Source organism: Mus caroli, unplaced genomic scaffold (genome assembly GCF_978045245.1).
Source record: "Mus caroli unplaced genomic scaffold, Mus_caroli_1 scaffold_1, whole genome shotgun sequence".
NCBI classification, from domain to species: domain Eukaryota; kingdom Metazoa; phylum Chordata; class Mammalia; order Rodentia; family Muridae; genus Mus; species Mus caroli.
Window position 1 is genome coordinate 43628482 of NW_028227256.1, and position 14192 is coordinate 43642673.

The window sequence follows — 14192 nt, forward strand, 5'->3', positions numbered from 1 at the left end:
TCTGAGTTTATTGTGCAATGCATGAGCTTTTCTACAGCCCCTAAATCCTCCACCAATCCTTAGTTGCCACAAAGTCACCATGCTTCAAATGAAAGCTCCTTCTGATGAGGTAATTCAGAAGAAGTAGGGGGAACATAGTTACCTCTTAGGATTTCCATCAAGACAGTCAGTAGGGTGGGGGTGAGGGCTGGGGAGGGCTCAGCCACCACTCTGTCCTCGGTTTCTTTTTGCTGTCTCACTAGTTCCTACAGCCAATTTCAATCTAATGCCATGTATGGCAGATTAGGATTCTTCAAAGAATCACAGAATCCTGTAGTACCTTCCTTTCTATCCACTTTTTCTGTCACAAGGTTGACTTACACATCACCAACACTCGAGGGTTTCCTTGTTTTATGTTGCATCGATATGCAGGCCTTTAGATCAAACTCCAGAAGGTACAGTTCTTCTTCATACAGCACCCTTCTACAAATGGAGTAGACCCTGTAGAAACTTATCTCACGTATTTCTGCTGAAATAAGCACAATACGATTGCACTCACATTCACAGTGACTACATATGGTAAAACATTCACACTGATGTGTTACTGAGATCTTTGCCTCACCCCTGCCGTGTTTCTCTTTCTGGTACTGAAGAAGACCTGCTACCAGTTAAGTTAGAATCCAATTTACATTTGTTTCAAAAGTGTAGTTGTAAGCCACCCACAGCCTACCTGAACTTGGTACTCCTAAAAGGCAGGCTGGGGCTGAAAAACAGACTAGATGGCAAGAAAAGAAGGAGGCCAAGACAAATTTTCTCTGATCAAGGCCCCAAAGTTTACTAAGAGTCTGTGCTTATAAAGAGGGAAAGCCCATCCCCTGCCAATCCATTTTTGGTGCCTGTCACCAACCTGAAGACACAGCTCAATGTGGATTGTCTCAAAGGTATCTCAGCAGGCAGCAGGATCTCAGAGAAGAGCAGGGCAGTTGACACATCAAAGAAGCCAGCCAAGTTGGAAAGCTGCACCACAGGTGGCCCACCTCAGTGGTGACAAGGTCTGCACCAGCCAGCTTCAGGCTGGGGGAGGCTACAATTCTTCCCTGATTATATAATAAAAATAGCTGGACCGAGACATAAAATTTATTTATGCTCCATAGTCCTGCCTGGGAGTTATGGTGGCTGACTGCCGTGCCTCGCTTGGGAAATCTCAGATTTTCCCCAACTATTCTTATCTGTCAAGTAGTATACATGCAGCTTGTTTGTGTTTATTTTACACAAACATGGCTCTGTGGTGTATTATTAACAAACCTCGGCCTCTTGGCATATACCTCTGTCTTAGATTGATATAGTTCCGAAATCTGGTTGACCATCATTTGCTGACCCGTCCTCATAGCACACCTCATTCCCAAATCAGACCAAAGCCACAATATATACTCAATATGCTTCCTCATATTGACGAATTTCTGCCACCTGTGCTTGTTGGAGGTGAGGCTGCACGCTTGCTGAAATCAGGCTGTAAGGAGAGACTGACCTGCTTGAAAAACAAAGTGGAGACAGTGGAAAAACAACAGGAAAAAGCTTCTTTGGGGAAGCCCAGTTACTTTATTCAGTGGCAAAGTAACAACGATCAAGCTCAGACTCTGACCTCCCAGTGTGGGGGAGCTTGCTTTGAGAATTAACAGAAAAGCCAAAAATTCTCTGAGAGTGAAGACTGTACTCCAAATTAACTTTTCTGGCTAAAAAGAATTTTTAGTCATCAACAAGGTTAGAATCATACTTACTAGAAGATTCAGGATCTGTGTCCACTTGACGAACCAGTCTCTCAGGTAGCCATGGCTCTTTGTCTTCTTTTTGTGAAAAAACACAGACCGAACCTCTTCCCCAGATTAAAATGGGATCTGGACCATGCATTAGTTAATGGATCCCGCAATTTAACCATGGCATAAGAACTGGAAGTAACTGGATGCCAGTGGTGATCTGCTGCAGACTGACTTTTAACATCAGTTTGCAAAAAATTTAAAACGAACAAGACAAAAGCAAGATGTGCTTTTGGTGACTTTGGGAGGGTATAACTGCCCCTGTTTTGTTTTTAAAAGCCAGTTTTTCAGAGTGCAATGAGCATGTTCAACAATTCCTTGTCCCATGGGGTTATAAGGAATTCCAGTTTTATGTTTGATACCAAATTCCTTACAAAATGAAGTAAAATTGTTTCCCGCCCGTATAGGATGGCCCATTATCTGTCTTAACGAGTTTAGGCAATCCCATAGCATTAAAGGCTTGTAATCTGCCTGAGATATAATTCTAGCATGGCATTGCCTTAAGGTCTTATCCAGGCAATCTAGGACAAATTCTTAAATGTCCAAAAAGAGTCCTCTAAAAAGAACAGCATTTTTTCTTATGAGTTGTGCATAAACCATTGCAAATTTGAAAATTTGTAGTATCTGAGGGATGAATAATTTTAAGCAATTGTAAGCTCTGAGATATAATATTGTCTATTAATATACAAATTAAAGTTTAATTATTCAACATTTTAAAACACCATCTACAGCACACAATTTAACTATCTGTGCTGAAGCAGGAGGAAACTCAAAAGAATAAGCATGTGATCCAATTCACATATACTTTTCTCCCATTGAAGGGCTGTTTTTGAACACAGTAAATGGGATGCATGCATGCATGAATTTATAGACGGTACAAAAGCATGCATAAAAATAATTTTTAACTTATCTTTAGGATAGTGATTATCAATTTTATTTAAAATGATGGTATGCAATAGGCCAAATATCAATATTCTGCAATAACCAATTTAATTGCTGTTTGGAACAAGGAACAGACACTTTGTCAGGTTTTTAAGACACAATTTTTTGTTATAGGTTTTCTAAAATATATGAATTTATCTTACAATTCTTTACTAGCACCACGGCAGCCTTATAATAGGGTGTTAAAACTTTACTTTGAGGTGAAGAAAGATGATTTTACATTAATGTTTTCTCTTGCTAAAGAATTGCTGTGGGCACATTTAATAACCATAATTAAAATAAGCAACTAATATTTAATTACCATTGATTATAATTGGTAACAATTATAAAAGCTTTCTTTACTTTCTGGAAAGCCTTTTGTTTTTTACTAGTTAATTTGTGTCTCCCAAGATAACATCCAACAAAGGTTTAAGTCACTTTAAGACCTTAAGGTGAGGTCTTAGCCAATTAACATCTCCTGGAAGTTTTTGAAAATAAAATTTTGAAGCAAATCAATTTTTCATTCTTAGATTTTCTGTACCACAATTTTCTAGTATAAGTAAAACCCTAAATATTAAAAAGATATTGCCTCTGAATCTTATGGAGCAACAACTACTCCCCAGAACTTTAAAGTTCATTGTGTGAGAGCAAAGATTTGAAGTAAACTTCCCTTGAGAGGCATTAGCTAATAAAATACTTTCCACTTAGGAAACAATATACACTGAAAGATTCAAACTCTTAGCTTCTTGTATAGAAGCAGAGACAATAAAAATTTTTCTTACATAATGTAAAGCTATATTAGCCATACCTAGAGGCAAAATTTTCCAGTGATTACCAGTTCACTAGAAGCAAACACTTTACAGTTATCAGGATGCAAAGGAAAAAACAAACTTTTTAATCTATAAAAATTCTATATGAAGTAGGCAAGCCAGATTGTAATGCCTTTATAAGTTCTACAGTCTGGTTGACCTTTTATAAATTCTGAATTTGAATTTTATTTAGAACAACATCTGGATAGATCTGCAACCAAGTAATATAGCAAAAAAGCATTCCAGAAGGCACAGAGAGGCAAGTTTCAAGAACTTCCTTAGGCACCGTTTGCAAAACAAAAGAAAGTCACACAGCTTCCCTGAGGCTGCTCTGAGCTTTGTTCCTCTTGCAGTGAGGACAGATTTTAGAATTTTTAAGTTTCTTTTGCAATATTAGACTATAGCTACAACTTTGGGAAAGGAAAACCCATTTTAAAACAATTTATCATCTTTAAAATCAATATTGGAAACATCACTATCAAGTTACAAAGTTTGGCTGCCAATTTATACCTATGAATGCATGACCGTGCAAATTTTAATGCTTCATTAAAGAGACATTGTTTTAAATCTTATCTTTATAAGTCTACTTTCCAGGATAAGAATCACATAAAATATTATCTCAATTAGAAATATCCTTAGAGGCCTATTGTTTTGGCCTGCTTTATGCCACATGTTTGAAAGACTAACCCTGAGTTACCAATTTAAAGCTGTCTTGCTACCAATGTTACACCTTTTAAATCATACCCAATAACTTATAAGCTAATACTCTATGATGAAGACATGTAGAGCACATTATACCTTTAAGACCAGTAAAAAAACAAATTAAGTGGCTACACGAACCTTATAAATTTAGACCAATCAAAGAATTTTACCTTTTCTAGCTATAATTATAAGATAAAAAAGCACTTTGTCATTTGCTAAACACAATAATCACGATTGCAGAGAATTTTCTAGGAAAAAAACAACTATCAGCTTTTTTGCCTTAGAATTAAGAGATTACAGACTCCTTTTCTTTAAAAACAGTTTTTCAGCAGTGGCTCCCCTGCTGTGCGTGATTCTTGGCTAAAGTGTGGGCCACTCTCGGGCTTTGCTTAATCAGCAGATAAAGTTTTAGCCATTTTTATTTTCCAACAAGAAACACAGAACATTCAGTCACTCAGACAACGAGACAAGAGCATACAAGAATTGACACGTGGACAGATTGGTGCACCAAACATAGACAATACAAAGAGGGTAGAGAAATTCTCCTGTAGGGGCCAGAGAGAAGGCCAGATGTCTTTGGATTTCCATGTGTCCCTGGGAGATTTCTGAAATCTGTTTTCCTATATTTTATTTAATTTTATTACTTTAAGCCCTACTCCTCTCACCTAATACAGTTCTTGACTGTGGACAACCAACTGCCTGTTTTAAAGTTTCTAGTCCCATATTTCGCTGCCAAACCCTAAGTGGAATCAGTGCCGGGTCAGCACTGTTCCAACTTAGCCATATCCTATTGCACCTCCAGCAACACTTTAAAAAAATGTTGAAAACCAGTGCTAGCATAAATACCTGTTGCTCACTGTGCCCGATACGATCTTCTTATTCTTCCCTTCTCGTGGAGCTCCACATAAGACAGCAGTCCCTCAGTGTATCCTGCCATTTTCGGGTCCCTGGTTCAGGCGCCAGTTGTAAGCTGCCCGTGGCCTACAAGAACCGGGTACTCCTAAAAGGCAGGCTGGGGCTGAAAAACAGACTAGATGGCAAGAAAAGAAGGAGGCCAAGACAAATTTTCTCTGATCAAGGCCCCAAAGTTTACTAAGAGTCTGTGCTTATAAAGAGGGAAAGCCCATCCCCTGCCAATCCATTTTTGGTGCCTGTCGCCAACCTGAAGACACAGCTCAATGTGGATTTTCTCAAAGGTGTCTCAGCAGGCAGCAGGATCTCAGAGAAGAACAGGGCAGTTGACACATCAAAAGAAGCCAGCCAAGTCAGAAAGCTGCACCACAGGTGGCCTCACCTCAGTGGTGACAAGGTCTGCACAAGGCAGCTTCAGGCTGGGGAAGGCTACACAAAAGTACTGAATTTTCCTCAGACTTATTGCAATGCTCAGAAACATACTGGTACTCCAAAATCGTGTGTGTCTGTGTGTCTGTGTGTGTGTGTGCATGCACAAATATGGATGCTGGAATACCATAGCATGTGTGTAGAGGTGAGAGAACCACTTCTTATAATTAGTTCTCTTCTTCTATTATGGTTTCTGGGACCCAAGCTCTGGAGATAGGCTTATATAACAGGAATCTTTACATACTGAGAAATCTTATTGGCCCATGAAAAATACTTCATTTTGGACAATTTCAATGTCAACTTTTGTCTTTAGAACTGTGGTGTGGAACACCACAGTGATATGGTTTGGTAACTCCTTTCCATGTTCTAACTGTTGGCCCTTCTGTATAAGTATGTTCACAGTGTTCCAGAGCTGAGTTATGGCAAGTGTGAGATAGGGAGATAGGAATCTGGGAAGCACCTGGAAGGTGAGAGTTCAGCCTGCCACATAAGGCATTGGAAATAAGCTACTACTACGTTGTACTGTTGTCGAACTAGACCGCATAACTCATAACCAGACAGAAGCTTCTGACTAAATTATGAATTCACTCTCTCTCTCTCTCATGAATTAAAAAAGTAGCAGAATTATATGTATGTTCATGTGTGTGCAAGGAGCAATGTTTAATACAAAACATATTAAAGTGAACCCTGATACACACTAATATTCTAACCATAAATATCATATTTATTCTTTAAAAAGCTATTTAATATTATATTTGCTTATCATCACATTACATTTAGTTGTTTTATAACTTTTATAATTATATTATTATAAATTATCTTTTTTTGGTTTTTTGAATAAATGATCTTTATAGCTTGCTAAATTGTTGTTTAATAATGACCATTTTGGTTTTTTCAGTGTTCTTTGTGTTATCTGTTTGCAGAAGGACTAGTCATGTTTCTACAGACTCAAAAGATTCTGAGAATCTCAAAATATTTCCTTTACTTAACACAGTCTTGTCATTGGGAGGGCAGATTCCCCCCAGGTTATAAGTTAATTGGATCCCGCAAGTGCCTGACTGAAACCAGGCTCCCAACAGCAGGGTCTTTATCACTATCCTGGGTGAGAGGCCCAATTTGTTTGCATCCTGGCTGACTGGTGTACACATGTTGCTTTCCACAAACAGCTGTGAAAAACTGATTCTGGACATTTAGAAAGAACAGTTTACCTAAAGCTAGTGATGTGTTTATTACATATGCCTTAATGGAAAACCAAGTTTAATTCCTTTATCTATATGATGTGCATATTGTAACTAGTGTATATTAAATAGCAAACATTATGGTAGGTATGAGATTACTGTAGAAAAGCAATTAAAACCATAGTGCTTGATGAAACAAGAGCAAGATTGCCTTTCTACACCATCTAACTATCTCCTTTGTACACCACAGGCTCTGTTCCGGACAGTGGCCATGATGGTGCCTGACTACGCCATGATTGCCGAGATCGTGCTGTACTCTTGTGGCTTTGTCACTGCTCGGCCACTGTCCATAAAGATTGTGGCGACATACCGCTTGTGCTCAGAGCAACTGTCCTCCCAGCATCACTATGACTATGGGATGCGAGCTGTGAAGTCTGTGCTCACAGCTGCTGGCAATCTGAAGGTAGAACTGAGAGCTGACTCACTTCATTTCTATTCTTAAATCTCAGGAGCAAGTGTGTTCATAAGAGTTCCAGCATCTGGTGCATTCATCAACTAGCTGAAAAAAAATCCTTTGCTGACAATGAAAGTAAAATGTTATAATCTTTGTAAGACAGGATACAGGTAATGCTTATTGTTTGCTTTTAATATATGAAGTTAGGTAGAGCCGAAGAATACAGTCACATACTTTCAATAAATCTTTTGAAGGCTTTCTATTTATATAATATGTAGCACTTTATGGGTAATAATGAAATTAATACATAGAAACCCCTGAACATCATTACTATGTCTTACAGAAACTTTTATTCTCCTACTGTATTTGTCATCCCCGAGGCTCACTGCCTCAGTCTGCTAACCTAGGCCTGGAAGCTTTAAGCCTCTGTACAATCTTATCTAGGCCTAGTATGTTTTCTGCCTTTGAGGCTTACTGCTGAATAAGCTCACCCTTTCTTGTGTTTTCTGAACTCTTGCTGGCTGGTTCAACTCAGCAGCAGTTCTGGTTCAAATCTCCTCTCCAAGCTGACTGATTCAATCTGACTTCTCTCAGTTTCTTACTGAGTTGCTCTGCTTAGTCTCATACTAATGTTGACAATATGTTCTAGTCTTCTGACTCCTTCTCATTCTCTGGGTCATTCTGTCTTCACCTGTGTCTAGCTTGTTATCCCTTCAACCTGTCTCTGCAAAAACTCTCCTGGTAAAACTGCTTCCTCTACCCATTATTTTCTGCATTGCTCCCTCTTATAGCTTCCCTTCCCCCTCTCTTCTTGTAATAGTTGAGCATATCCTACTCTATCTTCTTATTTGTCACTTTGTCTGCCACTGAATAGGTAGCACTTTCAACCGTGGGTGCTTCCTTCTACACACTAACTTTATCTTCATTGTTTGGGATTAAAAATGTGTGCTAAGGCTCTCCACACACACCACAACTAGAAACAGTTTTTTTTTTCCAGTAAACACAATCTCAGAGTTCACAATGAGATCAAATATCCTGCAACACTTATGTAATTGACAGTTATGGTCACGTCTGGCCTAGTGGTAATAGTGATCAGTTGTTTGCATTTTAAAATCATAAATTAAAAACATGAAAACAATAGAAAATTCAGTGCATGGCTGAATTCTCTCTGGAAGTAGAACCATAAAATAGAGCTATATATTAGTTATTTATGAAGGCAAGATAAGTTATTGTTAAGAGCAAGCTCCACAAATGTGACCTTGGAGTTTTTGAAATGTTCACATTGACAATTTGTAGAAGATATAGATTTTAAAATACATCTCATTTGATTAAAAATGGTTTGCATTTTATCCTCTATCATAATGCTATTAAGAACTCTGATATATGATGGCTATATTCTATTTCATATTAGCCTAACATAACTTCAACCCCCACCCCTCTTTTTTGCAATAAACACAAGTGCCTAGAAGCAACAATTTATTCTACCCTGGCATGTCAGGATTACTTTGTGGCCAGATAATGGGAGAGATAATACATTGTCCTGGTGCAAATCAGTGCTGGAATCTTGACTGGAATTGAGCTATAAAAGTTAGGCTGCAAATGAATCCTGAAAATGAATTCTATCACTCTTTGTTACAAGCTAATTTAGCTTGTTGAATGCTTTGGCTTGAATATTTTCAAGTTTGTTTTGTTCTACCAAGAGACAATTTAAGCATTTTCTTACAAATAATAGACTCTCAAATAATAAACATGACTTTTTTTAATTCAAAATTCATTTTATGTTACATTGATCAAAAACAAAGACTAGATGAGCAGGGCTAATTTTGACCTCTGGGAGCTCTGAAGACTTAGACATGTGCTGACAGCCTGTGGCTGTTTAATTATGAACAACAATCTCTCTCTCTCTCTCTCCTTTTTGGTAGATATGTTTTTGTAAGGCAAGAGAGAGTTCTAGGAAACAGCCAAATAAACAAACTAAATGGAAGAGGAACTTTTGAATGACATATTGAATAAGTTAAGTTAGGGAGAAATAGTTCTAAGGTTAGATTTGGGAGGCACTAATTCTGTGAATGTTGATATAGGCAAAAGCAACAAGCTCCAAGTTCCTTCAGATTTTTAGTAAATACTGGACATGCAACAGGCATTTAGAGTTTAAGATTTCTTACTTACTCTTTCCTTGACTGAATTAACCCTCTCCACTTTCTTTCAGGAGCTTGTTGATTGCTTGGCATGTGAACAAGCAGTCAGCAGGTAGCCAGGAGGCACCGTGGTGCTCTGTGCATCCACTCCAATTCATAATATTCCTCACTCAGAGTTTGACAGAACTAATCTACCAGGGGTCTTGAGTAAGCAACCACTACCCAATAAGCAGGCAGTGACAACTCTCAATGTACTGAATTCCTGGTCACCAATCCTGTATCAAAATATCTAAGGAAATGTAGTCAGTTCTGCCTGTGTTCATGTTATAAGGGAGTCTCTGAGGATAGACATCAGTTTCTATAGTGAAATACAGTGAAAACATGAGCAATATTTTGTTTAGATTGTTAGGTGCTGTGTATTTGTGTAAGTATAGACCTAAAAAATGTGTCCATAACAGAAATCCTCATGACTGTATTTTCTTTTAGCTAAAATATCCAAATGAAAATGAAGAAATTTTGCTGCTTAGATCTATTATTGATGTAAATCTGCCGAAGTTTTTATCCCATGATTTGCCACTCTTTGAGGTAAGAGCACTTATTCTTTCCATGTGTCAGCACTCTACAGTAATACAGGAGGCAGCCATGTCTGCAGGGCTCTCTCTAGGAACTTGCACTGTGGGAAGCAGTGGCATATTCATAGGGATACAAGCCAGTCCTGCTTTTGTGTGAAATAAGTTTGCTGGGATTGTTGCTTCTGAAACTTATAACAGCTTGATATTTTATGTGTTTTTACTGCATAATAATAATAATTAACAAAGTTATAAAATATTTTCTATAAATTCCATGAGAATGTAGAGTCTGTGTTGAAAAGTAGTTCGGTTAGCACACCATTTTTTTTATTACATATTTTTCTCAATTACATTTCCAATGCTATCCCAAAAGTCCCCCATAACCCCCCCACTTCCCTACCCACCCATTCCCACTTTTTGGCCCTGGGGTTCCCCTGTACTGGGGCATATAAAGTTTGCAAGTCCAATGGGCCTTTCTTTCCAGTGATGGCCAACTAGGCCATCTTTTGATACATATGCAGCTAGAGTCAAGAGCTCCGGGGTACTGGTTAGTTCATAATGTTGTTCCATCTATAGGGTTGCAGATCCCTTTAGCTCCTTGGGTACTTTCTCTAGCTCCTCCATTGGGAGCCCTGTGATCCATCCACTAGCTGACTGTGAGCATCCACTTCTGTGTTTGCTAGGCCCCAGCATAGTCTCACAAGAGACAGCTATATCTGGGTCCTTTCAGCAAAATCTTGCTAGTATATGCAATGGTGTCAGCTTTTGGAAGCAGATTATGGGGTGGATCCCTGGATATGGCAGTCTCTAGATGGTCCATCCTTTCATCACAGCTCCAAACTTTGTCTCTGTAACTCCTTCCATGGGTATTTTCTTCCCAATTCTTAGGAGGAGCATAGTGTTCACACTTCAGTCTTCATTCTTCTTGAGTTTCATGTGTTTAGCAAATTGTATCTTATATCTTGGGTATCCTAAGTTTTGGGCTAGTATCCACTTATCAGTGAGTACCTATTGAGTGAGTTCCTTTGTGATTGTGTTACCTCACTCAGGATGATGCCCTCCAGGTCCATTCATACAGATCTTTCACTTCCTTAGTTAGAGTCACACCAAGATATTTTATATTATTTGTGACTATTGAGAAGGGTGTTGTTTCCCTAATTTCTTTCTCAGCCTGTTTATTCTTTGTGTAGAGAAAGGCCATTGACTTGTTTGAGTTAATTTTATATCCAGCTACTTTAATGAAGCTGTTTATCAGGTTTAGGAGTTCTCTGGTGGAATTTTTAGGGTCACTTATATATACTATCATATCATCTGCAAAAAAGTGATATTTTGACTTCATCTTTTCCAATTTGTATCCCCTTGATCTCCTTTTGTTGTCAAATTGCTCTGGCTAGGACTTCAAGTACAATGTTGAATAGGTATGGGGAGAGTGGACAGCCTTGTCTAGTCCCTGATTTTAGTGGGATTGTTAGCACACCATTTAATCTTTAGCATTTGATAAAATAAGAATTATAGTTCTTTAAAAGAATGCAGTGACTTTCATGAAATTGTTTATTCAGGATAATTTTATATAAGAACCAAATTTGAAAATCTTGTTAAATTTTAAGATTAGATTATGAATAGCTGGGGGAAGAAGGATTAGGATAATAGTTTCTATAATAAATCTCTCATTTTTTCTCTTTGTATACCATAAAAAGTCATAGGTCATTGACTCTTACTAAATGGTAGTGGTGTGGTTTTGAATCATAGCTGCCCTGGGAGGAAGGTAAGAAATGCTTCCACAAGTGTCCTCCTGTAGCAACCGTCTTTCATCATTTTGAAAGGAATTCTCCCTGGGTCTAGACTTGGCAGGGCACATATCTTCATGGAACAAATCAACAGGGAAAGATTTCAAGTGTTCTGCCAAAAGTTTTCCTTCCATATCCTTGGTGCTGAAACACAGAACAAATTTTGCAGAAACAAAAGCTGCATTTCCTTCCAGAGGGTGGGAGTGTGTGTCAGTGGGCATGCTCATGTGTAGTAGTGCTTGTGTTTAGTGATGTCTCTCTCAAGTGGAGTGTGCTTTACATTTCCAGTCAGGAAAATTTCCTGTGTAAGTCAATGTTATATACTGCAGGTCACCTCCAACCCCAGTGAGAGGTCTACACACAGCTCTAACAGCAGCAAGTAGAAAGATGAGTACGTCTAGTCTTTACGAGACTGGAGAGTCAAGGAATATTCATTGGTCTTGATTGAGAAGCACTGGATGACAAATTTCCACATTGTCTTCTTCTTTCAGGGCTATCCTCAAAGTACTTGAATGCTATGGTGTGAAAGGTACTTTTATTTAGAAATCATTACATTTCACTATGGATGGCATACTGTGGGTGTGTGTATAAGTGTGTATGTCTGTGTGTGTACATTGGAGATCAAGTGATCAAGTAAGGGCCTTCCTTATGTTGAACATATACCTACACATACCTAATAAGTCCCCAGCCTGGATCAAATAATGTTGCAGGAATATCATGTCTGTGATGCCAGCCTGTGCCACATGGCAAACTACAGACCAGCCTGATACATGCGCAAAACCTTGCCTACCTACATTTCATGTCCCCAATAGCAAAGGGGAGCAAACCGCATCATCATCTCCATTTTATGTCAGTGCAAGTGCAACAGAAAGAATACACAGAGCTTGTATCTGTGGCATGTGCATGAGGGCAGGGATCCTGGGCAGCCAGGCTACAGTGCCCCAAGGGAGCTTACTGATTTAGTTGAGGGAGTGATTAAATTGGTAGCTCAAATTTTTAAAATACAACTCAGGCATATGCTTTCACATTAACTACCTCTGAAATTTCACTTTTATCTTCAGAGTGAAAAAAATAGTAAACTCTCATATAAGTTGTAATGAAATTTATAAAATAGGCTTTAAAATTTATAAAGGTTGTTCCTTAGATCTTGCAATTAACTTTATGTTCATAAGCATTACACGTAGAGCCTCAGTTCTTACAAATATACATTATATGATTGTGTTAGCATCCTTAAGATTGCCATGATTATGTCCTGCAAATTTGCAGTACAACATAAACATTTACTCTCTTCTTGTTCTGAGTCAAGAAGTATTACGTGATAGTGCCAGAGACCAAAACATAGGTTGTCAGTTAGGGTTGTACTGCTGTGAAGAGACACCATGACAGACCGAGGCAACTCTTCTAAAGGAAAACATTTAATTGGAGCTGGTTTAGTCCATTATCATCATGGCAGGAAGCATGGTGGCATTCGGGTAGACTTAGTTCTGGAGAAGGAGCTGAGAGCTCTACACCTGGATCTTCAGGAAGCATGAAGAGAGAGTGACACTGGACCTGGCTTGAGCATATCTGAGTCCTCAAAGTACACCCTCAATGGCACACTTCCTCCGACAAGGCCATTTCCCCTAACTGTGCCCTAGTAGCCTGTGGGGAACATTTTCTTTCAAATCACCACAGGCATTTTTAGGGAAATTTTTCTCAGTTTCTTTCAAGCTCCTGGTAGCTCCCTGCAATCCTAGATGTTTTCTATCCTGTGGTTGTTTTATACTAATCTCATATGAACATATTAATCTCTATCACCACATGACCTTCTTCCCTGTATCAACGTATCTACCCACCCTCTCCTCTCTCTCTTAGACAAATAGCATCATCCTTCTCTAGTGTGACAACCTAAACTTCTCCATAGGGAAACCAAAGTTTTCATAAAAGTCTTGTTCTGATGTTCTGGGTTAACCCAAAACATAACCTACATAATACATGCTCATACTGAAATTACTTCTGAACTTGTTCCTGTCTATGTAAATGGCCATAATCAAAGTCAACCATTAGGCATAGCTAGTTATTCTAGAACCAGTTCTGTGTAAGTCACTTTTCTTCACTAACTTGTCTTTAGTTTGTATCTTTGAGTATCTATTTCTGGGCCTGGCTTGAACATTTGAAACCTCAAAACCCACCTGTAATGGCACAGTTCTTTCAACAAGGCCATACCTGCTCCAGCATGTGAGTCGGTAAATTCCCAGCTCCCTTCTTGTGATGTATGTGTTACCTCACACCAATGCAGCAGGTCATAATAGTTTATCAACCACGTCATATTCAACTTCCAATTTTTAAATTAGTTTGCCAGACTTCAGGGTATAAGTTTTTCTACCAGAAGACAAAGACTCAAACTGGTAGAATAGCACTATTCCCATTTATATGAAATGCAATTTTATTTGATACATTGGCTAATAGAAAATCATTTGCTCATGTCTTTTGGTTATAAATATATTCAATATAAAATTCA

The 14192-nt window shown here is 38.4% G+C and overlaps 1 protein-coding gene across 1 annotated transcript in view; it reads left to right on the plus strand.

Annotated features, from left to right (window-relative positions):
• The window catches only part of LOC110288938 (dynein axonemal heavy chain 7-like), a 326234-nt gene that overhangs the window by 142235 nt on the left and 169807 nt on the right, over positions 1-14192 (plus strand). The window contains exons 28-29 of the mRNA XM_085837019.1: positions 6995-7207; positions 9823-9921. Coding sequence (XP_085693145.1) covers positions 6995-7207; positions 9823-9921 — 312 coding nt within the window. The remainder of the gene's footprint in view (positions 1-6994; positions 7208-9822; positions 9922-14192) is intronic.